Source organism: Lepidochelys olivacea (genome assembly GCF_965140295.1).
Source record: "Lepidochelys olivacea isolate rLepOli2 genome assembly, chromosome: 9".
Taxonomy (NCBI): Eukaryota; Metazoa; Chordata; order Testudines; family Cheloniidae; genus Lepidochelys; species Lepidochelys olivacea.
In genome coordinates, this window is record NC_140419.1 from 47,318,097 (window position 1) to 47,339,365 (window position 21,269).

A 21,269-nucleotide genomic window follows, 5' to 3' on the forward strand; every position below is an offset into this window, starting at 1 on the left:
TCAGCCCTAGTCTACACTTGGTTGTGGGGGTCGAATAGCGTAGCTGAAGTTGGCGTATCTTAGGTCGACTTACCTGGCCATGAGGAGGGCAGTGAGTCGACTGCTGCCTCTCCCCTGTCAACTCCGCCTCTCGCAGTTCCAGAGTCGACAAGGAGCACATTCAGGGATCAATTTATCGCGTCTAGATGAGACGTGATAAATCGATCCCCGATAGATTGATCACTACTCACCAATCCGGTGGGTAGTGAAGACCTCCCCTCAGTCTGGTTATTTTAGGAACAAGAGAGGCCAACCCAACTCTAAGCAAATTTGGAGCTGGCCTGCATGTTTCTGCATTTTCTGCGTTCTGTGATGGTGTATTTGAACTCATTGCTGTGAGCATGTTTTCATACAATACATGATCTCCCCAGCATTAACTATTCAGCAGTCATTACCTCGGTCCAAGTCCTCTGTGTCCAGCCTATCCTTGCCTCTGGAGCTGAAGTCCTCTTTTATTCTGATGGTTAAAGAATGAGACTATCCACCAAGGGTCACCCTGAGTTGCCTCAATTACCCAGGGCACACATCTCTGGGTGGCATGGCCCCTTTTGGCTACAATATAGTATGGGCCTTCTGGGTTCTGACAGAGTGGACTGTTCCAGTTAAACCCTTGTTTAGAATGCAGTTCACCTGGGACCTAAGATCTAGACATAAAATATTCAAAGAGATGTTGCCTCATTTGCCTCTCCCAGCAGAATCCGGTGGGGAGGAAACCATCACCACAAGACTCCCCTCTGGTAGTAGGGGCAACTTGTGACCAGATTCTCAGCTCTGGCAGCTTGAGGACAGTGCTCTTGCTTGTGGCCCTATAAATTGTAAGGTCAATTCAGTCTGCTGGGAGAGTGAGGGGGGAGGGTCAGGCTCTTTCCTGCAGTGTTCCTTGTCTGGACAAGATAGTGATTAAAGCTGTTCCCGATTTCCTCCCCAGGGTGCTTTCTCCATTCCTCTTGAGTCAAGAAAATTTTCTCTGCTCATTCTGTCCAGTTCCACAAAAATCAGAAAGTTCATACATCTGATGTGAGAATGGTTTACATATCTTAGAATAATTGTAAAGCTTAGAAAGTAAGTTGCTATCTGCCTTCAGAAAGCACATGCTCACTTTTCCCCTAACTACCCAGATGCTCTCTCTTCTGGTACTGAACATTACTGTTGGCATGTCCACTAAGTGGGCTGGCAGAGAGAGATATTGTAGAAAGTATAATTCTTTCCTTTTTATTTTTTCCTCCAAATTCCTATATTCCAACCCAGACACCTCACCATATTGCTGTGAATAACAGTTGAGAACATTTTCTTGTCTGATTTAAGAGTTAATATATTTCCTAAGCAATACAGATTATCTAAATGAGCAAGGTCAGCCAATCTAATGATAGGGAAGTGATGGCATATGTTTTTCTTTTTTCCTATCTTCATTTGGTGCTAGGAAAATGTGGAGTTGTTATATGGGCTGGTGTAAGAGACTTTGACAAACCAAATTAACACGTTAAAAAAAAAAAAATCCTAGTCAGTCAGTCTGGTCTAATTTCTTTTGCCTATTATCATTTCCTGTGGGGGCTGGAACACTACTTCAGGAGTGGGTGTTAATAGCTTACATTCATATAGAGCCTTTATTCCTAAAAAAGTTGCAAAAGCAAAGTAATATGTAACCATGTACTTTGCGTTACCACTACAAGGCAGACACTTCTGAGATGTTTAACATAACATTACACAATGGTTTAGGACCAAAGGCTAAAAATATGCCCAGTTGAAACTTCAGTTATTAAATAGATGGAATCTGCTTTGTGTTTTCTAATAAAGACCGTGAAAGCTGAGAAGGAACCTATTTCAAGTGATTTGTAAGAAGAAATGTAATGCAATACAGAAAACTAAAAATAGCACTGTCATTAAATAGCATTATGGACTTTAAGGTCACGCCATGCTCTGTAATGTTTTTTTCATCCCATTATATATATTTTGGGCTAGACAGGATTTTAGTTCACAAATTACATAAGCGATTTCATGAAATTTTTAGTTTTCTCTGAAATCCCTAAATGAGCAACTTTGTATTCCCAACAGGGCATGGGGCAGATGTGAAGTGTGTTGACTGGCATCCAACAAAGGGATTGGTTGTGTCAGGAAGCAAAGACAGCCAACAGCCTATCAAGTTTTGGGATCCAAAAACTGGCCAGAGTCTTGCCACGCTGTAAGTTATGACCTGAGGTTAGGTCAGAAGGGGCAAAACTGCTTGGACTCTTGATTATTTTATTCTGTTTTCAGTTGCCCCCCTCTAGGACCAGGTCTCTTCAACCATACGTAACAGTTGCGATAGGGGCAGGCCGTCTAGACGGGTCAGGAAATCTAGAGGGTAGACATAATTTGATCTGAAGACCTTGTTTATCCCTTCCTAGTGTAAGTTGTCTTTCCACTTGTTCACAAGTCTCACGTCACCCAAGTTCTCTTGAGATACTGCTGGTACCTAGTTAAACTTATGCCTGATAAACCAGCAGAAGTTACTATCATCATAATAAGAAACATGTCTCTGTGTGTACTTCTAGGTCCTATACATACAGGGAGCAAAAGGCCAACCTTAAAACTTAGACCCAGGCCCTCTGTATAGAAGCACATAAGTTATTCTATTGAGGATGTCTGACTTCTAGCCAGTTAGTCTTGTTCTACCTCTACTTCCAGACATGCTCATAAAAACACAGTGATGGAGGTAAAGTTGAACCTGAATGGGAATTGGCTGCTTACAGCATCTCGTGACCATCTCTGCAAGCTCTTTGACATCCGAAACCTGAAAGAAGAGCTCCAAGTTTTCAGGGGTCACAAGAAAGAGGCCACAGGTCAGAATGAACTCCATTTCATACTACCGTCATTATGAGTGAATTGGGATTAAAGGCACACATTTTCAAGGCTTTGAGGTACAGTTTAACATTCACTAGCGATTCCTGATTGTGAATTTTTGCATTTCAGCTGTGGCCTGGCACCCTGTTCATGAAGGGCTTTTTGCCAGTGGAGGGTCTGATGGTTCTTTGTTGTTCTGGCATGTTGGGTAAGTACCTTTTTCATCAACATGGAGAAATTTAGTTCACGCAGTGTTAGATATCATTATGGTAAACATAACTTATATTGTCACCACTTGAATCTCTGTTGTTATATGTGCATATATAATACAGCCTTGCCTCGTGTATATCTTTGAGTGCCTGAACATGGTAGTTTGGGGATATATTTCTACTTTTAATTTTTCCTCAGAGATACATTTATATGAAAATCTGTTTGTGAAGATGTAATTAGTTGTATGGATTCTAATCCTTATAGAAGAGTTTCCATTTCAGTCTAATGAAGGTGGTAATGAAAGGGATGAAATTCCGAGCCTATCCTAAAGCATCTGCTGATGATGCTGTAACTATGGTTTTGTTTTTTGTTTTTTTTTAAGAATTGGACATTGCTCCACTGAGTGTCCCAGAACAGCAAATCTAAATGAGTGAAAAATAACTGAGGCCTAAAATGAGCATAGTATAGAAAGCCATGAGCAACTGAGTAGCAAAATAATTTTTTTTTTTTTTTTAAAAAAAACCCTCATACTGGGTTTGTAGTAGGATATTCTTCTGTGTGATAACCGTGTGATGTTTCAGGGTGGAGAAAGAGGTTGGCGGAATGGAAATGGCCCATGAGGGAATGATCTGGAGTCTGGCTTGGCATCCTCTTGGACACATTCTCTGCTCCGGCTCAAATGATCATACTAGGTATTTTCAAGTATTTAAACAAAGATTTCAGGGGCACACATAGTTTAAAAACTGGGGAAAAGTCTGAGATAGATTGGGGTTGTTCTTTCTATTGAACCAGCTAAGAAAGCAAAGATGCAGAGAAACTAAGGTGTTCTGTTTGGAAAAGCACTGATTTTTTACAGCATAGGGTGGAATTAAAGTCTAGCCTCTCATTCCTCTTGGAGCAAACTTTAAAATTTGAGGTCCTACCAGATCTCCATGGTCACAAAAATATCATATGGAACTTTTGAGAGGTTTTTCTGTTGTCTTTGACAGAAAATATTTCTTCTTAAGGCTTCCTCAACACTTGCCCCATCCACTTGTCTTGTGCTAATCAGATGTCACCCTCCACCCCACAGGGGTGCTCACCTTCTAGGATGGAAACACTGGAAATGGTGCAACAGTTATATTTTATAAGCGGAGTGAATCTGCACAGAAGGGCATGTCACAAGAACGATAGCCCATCAGTACCTGCTAAGAATAGCAAGGGCTATTGAAGAGGAATGGGCAGTCTTGTGTCCAGTCTGTCAATACAGAGAGTTCTTAAGTTCTCACAGCCACTATCTGTTAAGTGTTTTTGAACATATTGGAATGTGAGAATTAATCATACCTGATGTTTAGGTCCAAATAGGAGCCTGATGAATAAGGCCTTGGAAATCTAAATCAAGATATTGTGATAAAATGCAAAAGTAGGAAGAGAGAATATGGCAACTAAAAATAATGAATCTCCCAACACTTTCAGCAAGTTAATATCACACTCTGATTTTATTTTGACAGCAAATTCTGGACTCGAAATCGGCCTGGAGATAAAATGAGAGATCGTTACAACCTGAACCTGCTGCCAGGAATGTCAGAGGATGGCGTGGAATATGGTAAGGCTATTGCCATGAATTCAGAAGAATGGAGGGTTGGTGTTAGGAGCAAGCCCAGAGCCCTTAGCTACAGCTCTAATCCAGTTTCTGGGTGACATGATGAAATATAATAGCATTGGTGACTGGGTAGATGAGGATTTTTTTAGTGGGATGCTCTCTCATTCTTCATTATATCTAGGTCCCCATTCCAACAATGAGGTTTTTTTGTTCTGCAGCTCCAAGAGGTAAGACCAGCTCTGTCAATCACAGGAAGGAGGTTTGGCTCCCCCTCTGGGAAACTCCCCAGTTTGTTCTGCCTCCTGAAAACTTCAGCATGTGACTTCAAGATCTCCCACAATCCTGAGCTACAGAGCACAGGAAAACCTTTTAAATTATTGAACTGGACTCAAAATGCCTTTACCTTAAGTCTTTTCCCTCTTTTAAGGCTTTTTCTTGGCAATGTCAAGTCTTTCAGGGTTCCCATCTCCCCTCCTGTCCCATGGGTTTGTCTTTTTCATTCAGATAATTGATTACACTGTGTCCCAGAATTTTTTTAGATCAAAATTTCCCATGAATTTTTCCTTTTATCTATATTTATTAAAGTACAACAGGGAATTGTATTTGAAAACATGTTTCTTTCCCCAGTCTCTTTCACAGATGCAGCTTTGCTGAACGGATGTTTGTTGTAGTCTTTTGGGTGGTTTTCCATCTCTGAATTTCTAGGTCATATTTTAATATCTTGCAGTTCATGAGTGAGATAAAGTGTGCCCCAGCATCTGTGAAATATGTAGGAATCAAACTTCCAGGAAAGACATTACTGATCTAAAATCCTTGCTGAAATCAGTCTGTTTGTTTTCCACCTCTAGATGACCTTGAACCCAACAGCCTTGCAGTGATTCCTGGGATGGGAATACCTGAGCAACTGAAACTAGCCATGGAACAAGAGCAGATGGGTAAGAGGGAGAAATGATGCATGCAGGCTCATTTTCGTAAGCTATTCAGCTACTGGTTGGCTATTTTTCATACTTCTCATCTGTCATGGGGGCCTGAGGGGAGAGAAAGTGAAATGCACTAAACAGCTATGTATTTCTTTCACACTGAACTTCTCTGACATTCTGTGTACTAGCATGTTTTCAATGTTAAGAGGGAAATGAACAGGGTTTCCTGGTCCCCTGGTTTAAGTAGAGACTCAGAAAACTAACAAGATTTCTTCATCCTCCTTTATATGCTGACTGTGCTGTTTCTCCTCGCGTTCAAGGGAAAGATGAGTCAAATGAAATTGAGATGACAATCCCAGGGCTGGACTGGGGAATGGAGGAGGTGATGCAAAAGGACCAAAAGAAAGTGCCACAGAAAAAAGTGCCCTATGCGAAACCAATCCCAGCACAATTTCAACAGGTAAGAACATGATACACAATGATACATCAGACTAAATTGATTTTAGCCCAACAATCAATAGCCTGTACCTGATACAACACTCCAAATTCTAACTTCTATAGATCAGTATCCAGTGTAGAATAATACACCAGTCCAGTTCATGAACACTTGAGAATAAAATATTTGACTGAATCCCTCCAATCCCAGGTTACTATCTAAGATAGTAGGTATTTTGATTTTATATCTTCACTTCCCTTATAGGCTTGGATGCAGAATAAGGTCCCTATCCCTGCTCCACCTGAGCTGATGAATGACAGAAAGGAGGATATTAAACTGGAGGAGAAAAAGAAAACACAAGCCGAGATCGAGCAGGAAATGGCAGCACTTCAGTACACCAACCCTCAGCTCTTGGAGGTATGTAAGGAAAGTGAAATTGTAGCAAGTACCAACCAAGTGAGTGTGCTTGGGTAAAAGACAAAAAGAGGAAGTGGTGAAAAGCAGAATTAATCACTGTAGAGAATAAAGCAGAAGTTAGGTGAAATATATGGTGCACTTCATTAAAAATTGTTAAAGTAGCAGTGGTGAGTATACTTAAAAGCATTGCTGGAATAAATTGAAAATTAAATAAGGTCAAGTAAATACTGAACCTGACCACCAAACTATGAGGTTGGCTTATTGTGACACTGATGATGAGTTGGCAGCATTTCAGTTAACTTTATCCTGTTGAGTTCTCATTCTTTTTAACTGGTTTCAGAGTAACAGCCGTGTTAGTCTGTATTCGCAAAAAGAAAAGGAGTACTTGTGGCACCTTAGAGACTAACCAATTTATTTGAGCATGAGCTTTCGTGAGCTGCTGTAGCTCACGAAAGCTCATGCTCAGATAAATTGGTTAGTCTCTAAGGTGCCACATGTACTCCTATTCTTTTTAACTGGATCTCTATATATCAGTCAGGTTAAATGTGTTAAAGCTTTTTTCAGAGTTCCCTTGTTCCCAAGAGTGAAATGATTGTCTGCTTTCCAGTAGTTCTACATACATGCATGTGCAGCCTGTTTACATGTGTATTTGTTTTCCGACAGCAACTGAAGATTGAGAGACTTGCACAAAAGCAAGCTGAGCAAGTCCAGCAGCAGGCACCACCTCCAGGAGGCCCTCTGCATGGACCCCAGCCTTTCCCAGGACAAGGCCCAATGTCGCAGATGCCTCAAGGATTTCAGCAGCCCATTCCACCTCAGCAGATGCCAATGAATATGCCTCAAATGGGACCCCCTGGTCCACAGGGACAGTTCAGACCTGGAGGACCCCAGGGACAAATGGGACCCCAAGGTCCTCCATTACATCAAGGATCTGGAGGTCCACAAGGCTTCATGGGACCACAAGGACCTGCGGGTCCCCAGGGACCTCCACAAGGACTACCAAGGCCTCAGGATCTACATGGGCATCAAGGAATGCAGAGACATCCTGGACCTCATGGGCCCATGGGGCCTCAAGGGCCACCAGGTCCACCGGGTAATTCTGGCCCACAGGGTCACTTAGGACCACAAGGTCCACCTGGGTCTCAGACTCATTTAGGGCCGCAAGGTCACTTAGGTCCTCAAGGTCCCCCTGGTGGTCAAGGAATGCAGGGGCCACCTGGTCCAAGAGGAATGCAAGGGCCGCCTCTTCCTCATGGAATGCAAGGAGGCCCAGGATCTCAAGGGATGCAGGGCCCTATATCTCAAGGGCCTTTGATGGGACTTAATCCAAGAGGGATGCAGGGTCCACCAGGGCCCCGTGATAATCAGGGACCTGCTCCACAAGGGATGCTGATGGGTCATCCGCAAGAAATGAGAGGACCTCACATGCAGGGTGGTTTACTCGGACATGGTCCCCAGGAGATGAGGGGCCTACAGGGACCCCCACCTCAAGGTTCAATGTTAGGACCTCCACAGGAATTACGTGGGCCGCCAGGTGCACAAGGCCAGCAGGGGCCTCCAAAGAACTCTTTAGTTGGGCCTCAAGGAAGTATGCAAGGACCGTCGGGACCTCCGGGACAGCAGAATCCTTCAAGGGGGTCACATCCTCCCCAAGGCCCTCTACCTTTCCAGCAGCAGAAAACCCCTCTGCTTGGTGATGGGCCTCGTGTCCCATTCAGTCAGGTATGTCTGAGGCAGCATAATGCTGAAAGTGTTAGGAATGTACGAATGATATGCTGAGTATTACAGTTACACAGTATGAACCCTAAGTAGCAAGAGGTGGGGTTCCAAAGGGTAAGTGCCGTTGAAAAATAATGAAGCACCAGTACCTATGAGTTAATGAAAACCAGTTACATAGCTTGAAACAGCAATAATAAATGTATAGAGAAGGAAGGATTACTAATACTGATGTAGAATTAAATTTCTGGCAAGAAAATATTTAATCTCAAAATAAATCCGTTATCTAATTAAGACAGAAGAGTCTTAACTTCTGAACTCTTGAAAACAGGTAGCCTCCGAGAAAAGAATTCAGAAATGTTGAATTAAGCAAATTTCTGATGCTTATTCTCAGATGTACAGGTGCATTTTTTGAGGAAAAGTTTTGTAAACTTCCATCTAGCCATTTCTGAGAAATGAGTGTGGTATTTTTCACAAACCTTTTTTGTAGATTTTTATTTGTCTTCATATGAGTAAACAGCTTCTTTTTAAATGTTAAACTGGCATGGATTTACTGCTCAGTTAAAAAAAATTAACTCGTCTGAAACACTGTGCCTGTTCCTGAATCCCCCTATGAATTATTGTTGGGGGGAGGTCTAGTTAAATTGCAGAGAAAGCACACATTTTTCACAGGTTGATCATATATAGCAAATTTTGCAGATGTGTAACACATCTGTGAAATTTGCCATTTATGCTGTGATCAACCCATGAAAAATGTGTGCTTTCTCCACAGCGTTTCTCAAACTGTGGGCCCTGACCCAAAAGGCGGTCACAGGCCTATTAGGGGTAGCGTTATTGCCACCCTTACTTCTCCGCTGCTGCTGGGGGCAGCACTGTCTAAAGCTGGGAAACAGGAGAGCAGTGGCTGCATGGTATTGCCACCCTTACTTCTGTGCTGCTGCTGGCGGCGGTGCTGCTTTCGGAGCTGGGCACCTGGTCAGCAGCTGCCACTCTCACCCGATTTCACAGTCTGTGACGTGATTTTTTTATTGCCACAGACAGGTCACATGTACTTCTTTATGTATATGTGGGAGTGGAGGTAAAACCAATAAAGGAGCCAGAGCCTCCAGGGCTTTGAAGCTTTGCTGGTTTGCAGGAGAAAAAATGCAAGCAGAGGGCCTGATCCAATTCCCATTGAAACTAATGTGAGTTTTTCCACTAACTTCAGTGGGTGCTGGATCAAACCCAGAGTGTGTAAATATATTTGTGTTAATTAAAAAAAAAAAAAAAAAAAAGTGTATGTACATCTGTGTCATATATATTTGGGCATGGGGGGTTGCAGGCTGTAGCTGTGTCCCAGCTTCCCTAGCTGGCAGCCCCGCAAAGCTGCCTGCTTTCCATGTGGAGCAGGGGTGCTGGGGCAAGTCAAGCCCATGCCCCAGATGTCATACCAGGATGCAGCCTGGAGAGCATAGGAAGAGGTACTATACAGCCCCATGACCCCCCAGCATCCCCACTCTCCATGGAAAGCTCCAGTGTCTGGGCAGAAGCCCCCTCCCCACTGCAGCCCTGCCCGTAGAATATCCTGGGGCCCAGTATCAGCATGTCCCAGCACTTCCATCTCTGGATGCAACCTCACAAACCTGACTTTCGCTTATTAGCAACTGTCTAATAATGGCAATCTTTTGCTGTCCTCCAAGGGGTTGCTAATAAGCGGAGTCATGTGTGCATGTGTGTTTCAGTATGAATAAATACCAAAAACAGTTAACATTACATAGTTAAGCACTGAGAAGTTCAGAAATGTTAATGTTAGACATTGTTTGCGTTGTTGATGTAGCCGTGTTGGTCCCAGGATATGAGAGACACAGTGTGGGTGAGGTAGTAGCTTTTATTGAACCAACTTCTGTGAGTGGAAGAGAATCTTTCAAGCTTCCCAGAGCTCTTTTTCAGGTCTGGAAAAGGTAACCAGAGTATCACAGCTCAATATGAGGTGAGATAAATTAAGCTTAACACATTTCAGAGGACCAGTTAACATAAAGTGGGCAATTAATACCTTTGCAGTCATAGGACAAAGGAGGGTTAGTCAGTTACAGATTGTTTTAATGAGCCATAAAACCTGTGTATCTGTTCAGTGCATGATTTTCAGTGTCTAGCAGAGTTATGAATTTAAGTCCCTAGGCTCGTCTTTTGAAGGTATTGTGTGGATTTTCTTTAATTATGAAGACTGAGGCATCAGTTATGAGGTGATCGCTTTGTGAAAAGTGTTCACCCTCTGGTAGTGTTTGTCTGGTGTTTTTGTCTTTTATCATTTTTCTGTGTAAGTTTATTCGAGAGCATAGTGATTGTCTGGTTTCATCCACATATTTGGTGTTAGGCATTTGATGTACTGGATGAGGTATATCACATGTTGTGATAGGCATGTGTAGGACCCAGGGATCTCGAAAGGTGTGTTGTGGAGGGTATTGATCACTGTAGCAGCAGAAATATATCTATAGGTTTTGTATCTGTTCTGGCGGGGTCTGGTGCCTCTTTGAGTTGGTATCCCAACTCATTATCCCTCCCCCCTCCCCCCCGCCCTCCGGTATTCACATTGAGTAGCACACTTTACTTTACAAGTAGCTCCATTTGATTACTTGAAGATATTGGATATTAGAATCAAATGGTTACAAGATCTATGAATGTTTCTGTATTTAGCATTTGGAGATATATGAAGATGTCCACTGTGTATGTAACATTTATCAAATTTGTTACTGCCTTCTTGCTGTAATTTTGAGAGTTAATATTGTGTATGATACATGGAAACCACATGGCCTCTTGTGTTTTACAGGAAGGACAGAACCCAGGTCCCCCACCATTGATACCAGGACTGGGGCAGCAGGGAGGACAAGGCCGTCTCGCCCCTCACAACCAAGGACCTGGTCCTAATAAAGGTAACTAAACATCTTAAGTAACCCTCCAAAGAGAGTGACATCTAGTGAGGTGCCTCTAGATGTATGAGGCCCTAACACAGCATGTGGGATAGATACACATGGGGGTTATGCTCAGGACTGGCAAGAATATGGTGGAAAACCTCCCAACAAATTACTTAGTGTTTCAATGTATGTTTTCATAGAATTGTAAAAACCAGAAAGTTCCCTGGACTGTTTTTAGAAAACATTACAGAAATCTGCTGTGTCTTTCACTTCAGGTGACAACCGTGGCCCACCAAACCATCACATGGGCCCTCTCTCAGAAAGAAGGCATGACCAAAACAGTGGTGGTCCAGATCATGGTCCTGAGAGAGGGCCATTCCGAGGTGGCCAGGAGTGGGGTGATGGTAGGGACAACAGGGGCCTGCCTGATAGACGAGGACCTCACCCAGATTTTCATGATGATTTTGATCGACCAGATGATTTTCATCCAGACAAGCGATTTGGCCACCGGTTGCGTGAATTTGAGGGGCGAGGTGGCCCACTGCTACAAGATGAGAAATGGAGACGAGGTGGCCCAGGGCCCCCCTTTCCCCCTGATCACAGGGACTTTGAGGGAGGGGGTCCAAATCGTGGCCCTCCTGGGCCTTGGGAAGGACGGAGACCCTCTGATGAGAGATATCCACGAGAACCTGAGGATGCAAGATTCCGGGGAAGACGGGATGAAAGGTAAGAACAAGTTCATTCGGTGCTTTTGGGTAAAGGTAACTGGAGGGGATCTTCCTGCCTGGTTTCCTTTTCATAAGGAGTCTATCTATTTCAGATTTATAAACTGGAAACCAATAAGGAAATGAAAACTCTAATGTACCTGAGTATAGAGTCCATAAAATCATTCAGTAATAGAAGAGAACTTGAAAAAGGTCATTGCACACAACAGCTTCAGTGCCTGTATACAGTAAGTAAAGAGAAGGGAGGAAATCTGTAGAGAAGATCGGGTGATGCAGGCCGAAGATTTGAGATCATATTGACAAGAGTGAACAGGAAACTGGAAAGTCAGAGATTTCCATATTAAAGCGACAAACTTTTGAACACTAGATACGGAGACTGATACTTTGCCTCCAATCACAAACTACAGCATGAGTACAGAGTATATCTGAGTGAGATGTAATATACAGTTAGGGAGCAGGAACAGTGAGCCTACTATCAAGTACAAGGGGCATGGATACGCCCTCTGTTGGACTATCAAGACTATTTTCTCATGTTTTTGCTCTTAGAAGTCTTATTTCGCTTTCTGACATATTTCTTTGTCACTACCAGTTGAAAAACACAAACAGAAATAATCCAGTTTCCTAGCAATAGTCATCTCATCACTCACCAAGTTGCCCTGAGTAAACCTCAAAGGGAAAAGTTTTGCTTCTAGTTAATCACTAAATATGGAGTAACTCCTTAAACGTCTGTGAAGTTCACTGACATTGAAGTTACTCCACATTTACATTAGTGTAATTGAGAGCAGAATTTGGCTTCCAGGATTTAAACCTCTCATTAACCTACTGCGTATGTATATATACACATATATATATTTGTAAAAACTTATTATTTTCTTCACATAATGTACAATTCTCTCTTTTAGTTGGCTTTTTAAATAATTTTCTTAGATTCCTTTTACTTTACATCTATACATCTCTCCCTTTAGCTACTTGCTACCTAACTTGTAAGATGTACCTTCCTATTGTGTGAGGAGTATGAAAAGAAATGAACAATAATTAAACAAAGGTAACCTCTGAACACCTTTAAAGATAAATTAGAGTAACTAAAAACAGAGAACTCCAGAGCTGAATGGTCTAAATCACAGAATTCTGAAAGAGACAGCAGACTAAATTAAACTATAGTTGTAGCTGAGGTTTTTTAACCCTTTGTTGGAAGTAAGGTCGGGGAACTGGGAAGAAGCTAATGTGTCATTCTGATTTTAAAAAGGCCTCAAGAGAAGAGTCCAGGAAACTGCAGACCTGTAAGTTTGACCTTTGAAGTGGGAAAGGTTCTATTGTCACAGTACCAGGGATCAAAATAGGAGAGCAGTTTTACAGGTAGATTGGTTAGAGACAATCATCATAGAACTGTAAGAAGTATTATGATTAGCAAACTTAAATTATTTGAGCAAGTGAAGGGATGAAATAGACATTAAATACTGGAGATTTTATGGGGTGATCCCAAGAATTCCAAACCACTCATTCCACTTAGTTTTGAGTTTAAACACCATAATTGGTTTGATTATGTATGAGTGGTATGTATGTGTTTCTCTCTTTCTTTCTCTCTCTGATTTTCTGTCCTTTCATCCGTGTCCTGTTCCTACTCCACTTGTGCACATCAACATGATGCTTCTGCTGCAGAGACTTGCCTATTTTTTTCCTGTTATTTTGCACAGTGTGTAGTTCTGTAAATTAAGTTCCTGTGTCTCATGAAAGAAGATTTGAGACTTGTCAAACAGAAACTGAGCCTTACACCAGTCAGGGTTTCATATGTGACTGTGATTTGAAAAAGGGTGTTTGAGCCCAAATTAAGGGCTATGACTGTGTCCAGCATAGTGATGATAGAACTCCAAACTGAATTCTTTGGCCATTAAATTGCTTGAAAAACAGGAAGTAAGGCATTGATCCTGGCTGTCATAGGACCTTGTCTTGTGATCACAAGAACTCACAAGCTAAACAGCTTCAGACAACCTAGTCAGTATTTAAATGGGAGACCCTCTAAAGAACACTTAGGATTGGTCTACATTAGAGAACTGTGCTGTTCCAAGGTTAAATAGTATTGCTAAATGTTATGGAACCATTTGTTCCTGAAACTGTTCAGTTTGTCTGCCCTAATAATCTAAATTACTGTAAAATAGTTCATTGTCCATGCGCAGCACTCCCTTCAACCACTGCTGTACCTATCCAGGCACAGCTTCCTCATCTCTGTATTGTGTTTGTCTTTTCCAGCAGGTGGAGATCTATTGTGTTAATTTAAAAAAAATGTATCACCAAGTTCAAAAATATTGTATTGTGTTATGACTACTGTTACAAATATTTAAATTTGTAATTATAAGGTTACTGTTGTTAAAATCCTAAATAAAAGTATTTAAAGCTTTGCTTGTAATAGGATGCACTGTGTCTTTAATGAGATGGGGGAAGGGGATGTTGCACAAAGCCAAGACAGTCTGAGTACCACCTCTGCTGCAGTTTGGCTGGTATGGAATTGGGATGGGGTGGAAGGGTGTGAACCAGTGGACAGAGACAATGCTCTGAGTTGTCAGAGCAGTCACAGTAGGGTGGCCAGGAGTATTGTGGAACTGCAGTGTGAGCACTAATTGAACCTAGAGTAGCTGCACCACCTAAACTTTTCATTTATGCTGGTACAGAAGCTATTCTGAGCTGGTGTGCACTGAAACAGTTACAACAAACTGAGCTGGTGCACTCTGTTGGAATTGGACTTAGACGTGCGAAACATTACAAACACCTTTGTGCAAGGACACAGTGTTTTACATACATTCCAGGAGTTGTAAATACCAAAATTTCCGCTCCATGCGTCTGATGAAGTGAGCTGTAGCCCACGAAAACTTATGCTCAAATAAATTTGTTAGTCTCTAAGGTGCCACAAGGACTCCTCGTTGTTTTTGCAAAATTATCTAGTGTCTAGATAAGACTCTCTAGATTCCACAAGAAGTGGTGCAGTAGGAGACACTCTTCTCTCTGAAGAAATTCTGAATTAATATCTCAGCATGGTGATTGTGCTTCTTTAAGATAAGATGTAAACCAAAGTCCTGATCACATCAGGTCATTAAAGATCCCCTGGTACGTCTTACAAGGAAGTGTTACTTCACTGCCCTGACCAAAATGATTTTGGATAACTATATTCTGCCAGGCTAAATCCCCCAGTATTTCAACTGAATAAACTGTTCTTCATGTTGCAGTATATTGCTATGCACTGTTAAACAGTTGCCATCACCACAGAGATGGCTGCACTCCAGAATCAGTTGCTAAATTTGTAAATCTTACAGAGACCCTTTGGGATAAAAGGTGCTGTATAAATTTAAGATAATTTTATGCCAGCCGAAGAAACCAAATTGAGTAAAATTCAGGAATTAAAATTCTTCTGTCTAGCCATGGAATGACTCTCTCTTGTTACTTGTATTTTTACTTGTGGTTTCATTACTAAGGAAATGGCTTTTTAAAAAAATACAAGTGCCAGCACATCACATTTTTAGGAATTTCACTTATCCCAGTTAGGAAAAAAAAGGGGGGGGGGGCCTGAACTTGAAACGCTCCTTACCCACACCCACCATCCCTCCCTAACCTTTCATTTTTCATTAAATGGACAATGTCTACCTGAAGTCTAGTCCAGTGTTTTTCTCTCCCTTGTTCCTATGTGAAAGTCTGAACAAACAACAGGAGGAAATTGAAGAGGGGAAACGATGAAAATGAATAAGCACAAAGTAAACAAGTTTTTTTTCCCAACTAATCTCTTCCAGTGTTAATAATTATAGGTGTTGTAACAATAGTAGGTAAACATTTCAGACACAAGTTTAATTATTAAATTGAAAATGACCCTTTAGTTCATTCGTGATTAAATTCTGCATAAAAACCACGTTTGTACCGTGTTCTTTCTTGCAGCTTTAGAAGAGGAGCACCCTCAAGACATGAGGGGCGGGGACCCAGGGGAAGGGATAGTTTTCCTGGTCCGGAAGACTTTGGGCCAGAAGATAATTTTAACTCGTCAGATGAGAACTCAAGAGGAAGAGATCATGGTGGTCGGGGGCGAGGTCGAGGTACTCCAAGAGGTAAGTGAACATTCTTCCAAACTGAAACCCATGTGAAAGTCAGTGATGATAGCGCAGAAGTTGTTCATATAGTTAATGAGTACAGTGTCTCATGTCCTATGTTTCTTACTTTGCAGGAGGCCGAAAGGGTCTACTTCCCACTCCAGATGAGTTTCCCCGCTTTGAAGGAGGGCGGAAACCAGAATCCTGGGATGGAAACAGAGAACCAGGTGAAAACTGGGGTATTACCATTGTGATTGTCTAGTCTGACCTCCTGTATAACACAGGCTGTAGAACTATCTTTAATTAATTTGTTCGAACTGGAAAAATATCCAATCATCATTTCCAGTGATGGAAATCTTTAGACACTGTCTTTAGAAAATGGCTGGTAACTACTCTTATGTAGCTGTTACTTAAAGCAGGAATTTACAGAGCAGTTCTATCATCTCTCATTCTGCTGATCATTCTCCTTCAGTCCTTCCCCATTAGCAACACGATGCTACTTTTTCTGTTTTCCAAAGTTATTCAACATGTAATGGACTCTATATGCAGCTGTCCCATCAAAGACTGAACTTGGCCTCCCTCTGTCCCTTGAGTTCTGAGTTTAGTTTGAAGTACATAAGAACATCATAATGGCCATACTGGGTCAGACCAAAGGTCCATCCAGCCCCGTATCCTGTCTACCGACAGTGGCCAATGCCAGGTGCCCCAGAGGGAGTGAACCTAACAGGTAATGATCAAGTGATCTCTCCCCTGCCATCCATCTCCACCCTCTGACAAACAGAGGCTAGGGACACCATTCCTTACCCTTCCTGGCTAATACCCATTAATGGACTTTTAATCCCCATGAATTTATCCAGTTCTCTTTTAAACCCTATGATAGTCCTAGCCTTCACAACCTCCTCAGGCAAGGAGTTCCACAGGTTGACTGTGCGCTGAGTGAAGAAGAACTTCCTTTTATTTGTTTTAAACCTGCTACCCATTAATTTCATTTGGTGGCCCCTAGTTCTTACATTATGGGAACAAGTAAATAACTTTTCCTTATTCACTTTCTTCATACCACTCATGATTTTATATACCTCTATCATATCCCCCCTCTTAGTCTCCTCTTTTCCAAGCTGAAAAGTCCTAGCCTCTTTAATCTTTCCTCATATGGGACCCGTTCCAAACCCCTAATCATTTTAGTTGCCCTTTTCTGAACCTTTTCTAATGCCAGTATGTCTTTTTTGAGATGAGGGGACCACATCTGTACGCAGTATTCAAGATGTGGGCATACCATGGATTTATATAAGGGCAATAAGATATTCTCCATCTTATTCTCTCTCCCTTTTTTAATGATTCCTAACATCCCATTTGCTTTTTTGACTGCCACTGCACACTGCGTGGACATCTTCACAGAACTATCCACGGTGACTCCAAGATCTTTCTCCTGATTAGTTGTAGCTAAATTGACAGGTTTCAGAATGAGTTTGTGTGTGTAGTTTTTGGAGGGGGGTGAGGGGGTGAGAGAACCTGGATCTGTGCAGGAAATGGCCCACCTTGATTATCATACACATTGTGAAGAGAGTGGTCACTTTGCATGGGCTATTACCAGCAGGAGAGTGAGTTTGTGGGGGGGGCGGAGGGTGAGAAAACCTGGATTTGTGCTGGAAATGGCCCAACTTAATGATCACTTTAGATAAGCTATTACCAGCAGGAGAGTGAGTTTGTGTGTGTATGGGGGTGGGGGGGTGAGAAAACCTGGATTTGTGCTGGAAATGGCCCACCTTGATTATCATGCACATTGTAGGGAGAGTGGTCACTTTTGATAAGCTATTACCAGCAGGAGAGTGAGTTTGTGTGTGTGGTTTTTGGAGGGGGGTGAGGGAGTGAGAGAACCTGGATTTGTGCTGGAAATGACCCACCTTGATTATCATACACATTGTGAAGAGAGTGGTCACTTTGGATGGGCTATTACCAGCAGGAGAGTGAGTTGGGGGGGGGGGGGGCGGAGGGTGAGAAAACCTGGATTTGTGCTGGAAATGGCCCAACTTGATGATCACTTTAGATAAGCTATTACCAGCAGGACAGTGTGGTGGGAGGGGGTATTGTTTCATGGTCTCTGTGTGTATATAATGTCTACTGCGGTTTCCACGGTATGCATCCGATGAAGTGAGCTGTAGCTCACGAAAGCTCATGCTCAAATAAATTGGTTAGTCTCTAAGGTGCCACAAGTACTCCTTTTCTTGTAGCTAAATTAGCTCCCATCATACTGTATATATAGTTGGGGTTATTTTTCCCAATGTGCATTACTTTACATTTATCCACATTAAATTTCATTTGCCATTTTGTTGCCCAATCACTTAGTTTTATGAGATCTTTTTGAAGTTCTTCACAGTCTGCTTTGGTCTTAACTATTTTGAGCAGTTTAGTATCGTCTGCAAACTTTGCCACCTCACTGTTTACCCCTTTCTCCAGATCATTTATGAATAAGTTGAATAGGATTGGTCCTAGGACTGACCCTTGGGGAACACCACTAGTTACCCCTCTCCATTCCGAAAATTTACCATTTATTCCTACCCTTTGTTCCCTGTCTTTTAACCAGTTCTCAATCCATGAAAGGATCTTCCCTCTTATCCCATGACAACTTAATTTACATAAGAACCTTTGGTGAGGGTGTCAAAGACTTTCTGGAAATCCAAGTACACTGTGTCCACTGGATCCCCCTTGTCCACATGTTTGTTGACCCCCTCAAAGAACTCTGTTAGATTAGTAAGACATGATCTCCCTTTACAGAAACCATGTTGACTTTTGCGCAACAATTTATGCTCTTCTTTGTGTCTGACAGTAAAGAATAAAATTGTTTCAACTAATTTGCCCGGTACTGACGTTAGACTTACCAGTCTGTAATTGCCAGAATCACCTCTAGAGCCCTTCTTAAATATTGGTGTTACATTAACTATCTTCCAGTCATTACAATAGAGCCCATTCCATATTGCCTGTCACAATCATTCTTTTAGACCTCATTCAGTTATAGAATGGCTGGTGCATTTGTCTTTTTGACAGATCATATGTTTTGGGCATGTATTAATACTAGGATAATCTTTTTCTGAAGCTGGATCACTGGGGGTACCTTCCCTATCCACTGGATAATGTTTATCAGCTGCAATGATGGTAGACAGTTTATTGGCTTCAGAATTGGTGGTAGTGTTGATTAAACAAAACAATATGAATGGGGATTCATGATGAGGTTGAAACTTGTAACTGGAACTTCATAGAAAACTAATGGAAAAATCATGATACAAATCTCAAGTGAAGGAAAAGTTGCACACCTGGATTTCAGTGCTCAAATCCTAAAAAAAGAAGTGCCAGAACACATGATTTTGACAAGCCACAACATCACATGCTTTAGCGGTCATTTTCCAATATTTTTAGCATGAATAATTATTGGTTTACTTTACAACTATCTGAAGTACCAGAACATCATTCCAGCTCCCTAAAAAAGTGCCAGAATGGCATTCTGGAGCATTCTGTCCTGACTTGAGCAGTGCTTGATTTTTGCCTCTTTAAAATTTGAGGATGTTTTCTTTTGAAAGGAATATTTTTAAGCCTGTCCACTGCCCCTTCTGCCTTAGGCCTTATCTACACTGGCACTTTACAGCGCTGCAAGTTTCAGCGCTGTAAGGTGCCAGTGTAGACAATGCACCAGCGCTGGGAGCCGTGCTCCCAGCACGGGTACTTAACTCCCTCGTGAAGGTGGGTTTTTTTAAAGCGCTGGGAGCGCTTTCTCCTAGCACTGTGCCACAACTGTACAGCAGTGCTTTAACGTTGGGAGCGAAGATATGCCCTTAGAATCTTCCTTTTCAACCTGATTCCCTCATTTGTTTAAATTCAGTTTATGTGCTCACTTCACATCACATGTTTCCTACCACCTGGTCTTTCTGCCACAAATATGAAATTGCAACTAATCTGGTGTTCTATGACAGCACACGTTTATCTTTCCTTCTGCTCATACATTCATTCATCTATAAAGATGCAGTTATTTGTCTGTTAATTATATTTTTTTTTCTTGGGGTATCTTTAGAAATATTGAACAGAGGTATATATGTGCACCTTAAAGAGCAGATACTCTGAAAAGTTAAGAACTGGTTCATGTGTTTTCTGAACAAGGGCAGTAAGAGAGATGTCCTTGCCATGTGTGAAATTGCTAAAGAATGTAGAAAGCATATACATTTATTTTGGTCTCTTTTTACACAGAGGAAGAATGTTAGATTCCTTGTGCCCATCAGCTGCATGTTACTCATGACTTTGTCTTTTCTCCTCCTGGTCAGGTTCCCGTCAGGATCACCCTCCTCATGATGGACAGTCTCCTGCCAGCCGAGAGCGTTCTTCCTCACTTCAGGGTATGGACATGGCCTCACTGCCACCACGCAAACGTCCCTGGCACGATGGACCAGGGACATCTGATCACAGAGAAATGGAAGCTCCAGGTGCACCTCCAGAGGAGAGAGGCAAAGGTAAGGGGTAACTAACTGGTACTGAGAACTTCACATAGCTTTATACTATTTTCACAGAGTGCACTTCTGCAGAATTCCTCATGCAGGCCAAGGTGCTAAAGCAGAACTAAGGTTTAGTTTGATAAAGAAAATTTGAGTAGTGCCTTTTCAAATGCAGGCCCTGCTGCCATTAGTCTTGTGGTGGGCAGGTCATTTGAAGATGAATTTATCTAACACTGTTGTAAATGCTTTGAGACAGGAATCATGTTTTCCTGTTTTGTACAGAACCAACCATGCTGTGCCTCTCAAAAGTTTTTGTTAAAGTGGAATAAAAATATTTAGTTATGCCTTAGGTGGCATAGGGGGATAGGTGGGCAAAGCATTTTTTCCTCAAATTACTACCCCTGCTGTTTTGGGAAAGAGTCCTGTTTTTCTCTTGCCTTTGGTGTCATATCTAAAGTGAGCTGTGAGGAACAGACAGTCCTCTCTCCTGGGAACAGGAGAAGATGCAGGTCATGCTTACGTCCCACAGTAGACTATAGTATCTCTCAACTGCACCCTCTCAGAACTGGCTAAAGAAGGATAAACCTCTTTCAGGGACACTACTCTAATTCCCTTCATTACCACCCCGAATGGTTGAACAGATGCTGTTACTGGGTTTAGGCAACACCCTATTTAGAATGAGAAGTGTGCAAAACCGGATCAAAATAGGACTGCTGCCAAGTGAGAGAATCTGGATTTGAATACTTTTATTCAGGGTCTCTCAAGTGTTTATGAGCCTGTGCACTCCATTTCCCAGTGTTCTCTTATTTAACAAGGTCCTTGCTGATCAATGAGGTGTGGCAGTACTTTAGCTCCAGAGGAATTGCCTTGTTAGCTGCCCCTCTCAAGGACTGTCATATTGATATGAAATCTGTATGTGGTAGGAAAAATTATGTGCTGAGGGAAGAGATGTAAAATTGGAGACCAGTATG

General features: G+C 42.1%; 1 protein-coding gene across 3 annotated transcripts in view; it reads left to right on the forward strand.

Annotated features, from left to right (window-relative positions):
- WDR33 (WD repeat domain 33) overlaps nt 1-21,269 on the forward strand; it is a 104,177-nt gene that overhangs the window by 81,427 nt on the left and 1,481 nt on the right. Inside the window, exons 8-21 of one of the 3 annotated variants that reach the window (XM_084639483.1) lie at nt 2,092-2,218; nt 2,704-2,858; nt 2,989-3,067; nt 3,651-3,761; nt 4,560-4,654; nt 5,500-5,586; nt 5,892-6,031; nt 6,272-6,424; nt 7,088-8,146; nt 10,947-11,049; nt 11,307-11,757; nt 15,675-15,841; nt 15,958-16,050; nt 20,131-20,316. In XM_084639483.1, the coding sequence (XP_084495609.1) occupies nt 2,092-2,218; nt 2,704-2,858; nt 2,989-3,067; nt 3,651-3,761; nt 4,560-4,654; nt 5,500-5,586; nt 5,892-6,031; nt 6,272-6,424; nt 7,088-8,146; nt 10,947-11,049; nt 11,307-11,757; nt 15,675-15,841; nt 15,958-16,050; nt 20,131-20,316 (3,006 nt within the window). Of the gene's footprint in view, nt 1-2,091; nt 2,219-2,703; nt 2,859-2,988; nt 3,068-3,650; nt 3,762-4,559; nt 4,655-5,499; nt 5,587-5,891; nt 6,032-6,271; nt 6,425-7,087; nt 8,147-10,946; nt 11,050-11,306; nt 11,758-11,851; nt 14,161-15,674; nt 15,842-15,957; nt 16,051-20,130; nt 20,317-21,269 lie in introns of those variants that run through there. The other 2 variants (XM_084639484.1, XM_084639485.1) reach the window with 2 other exon arrangements.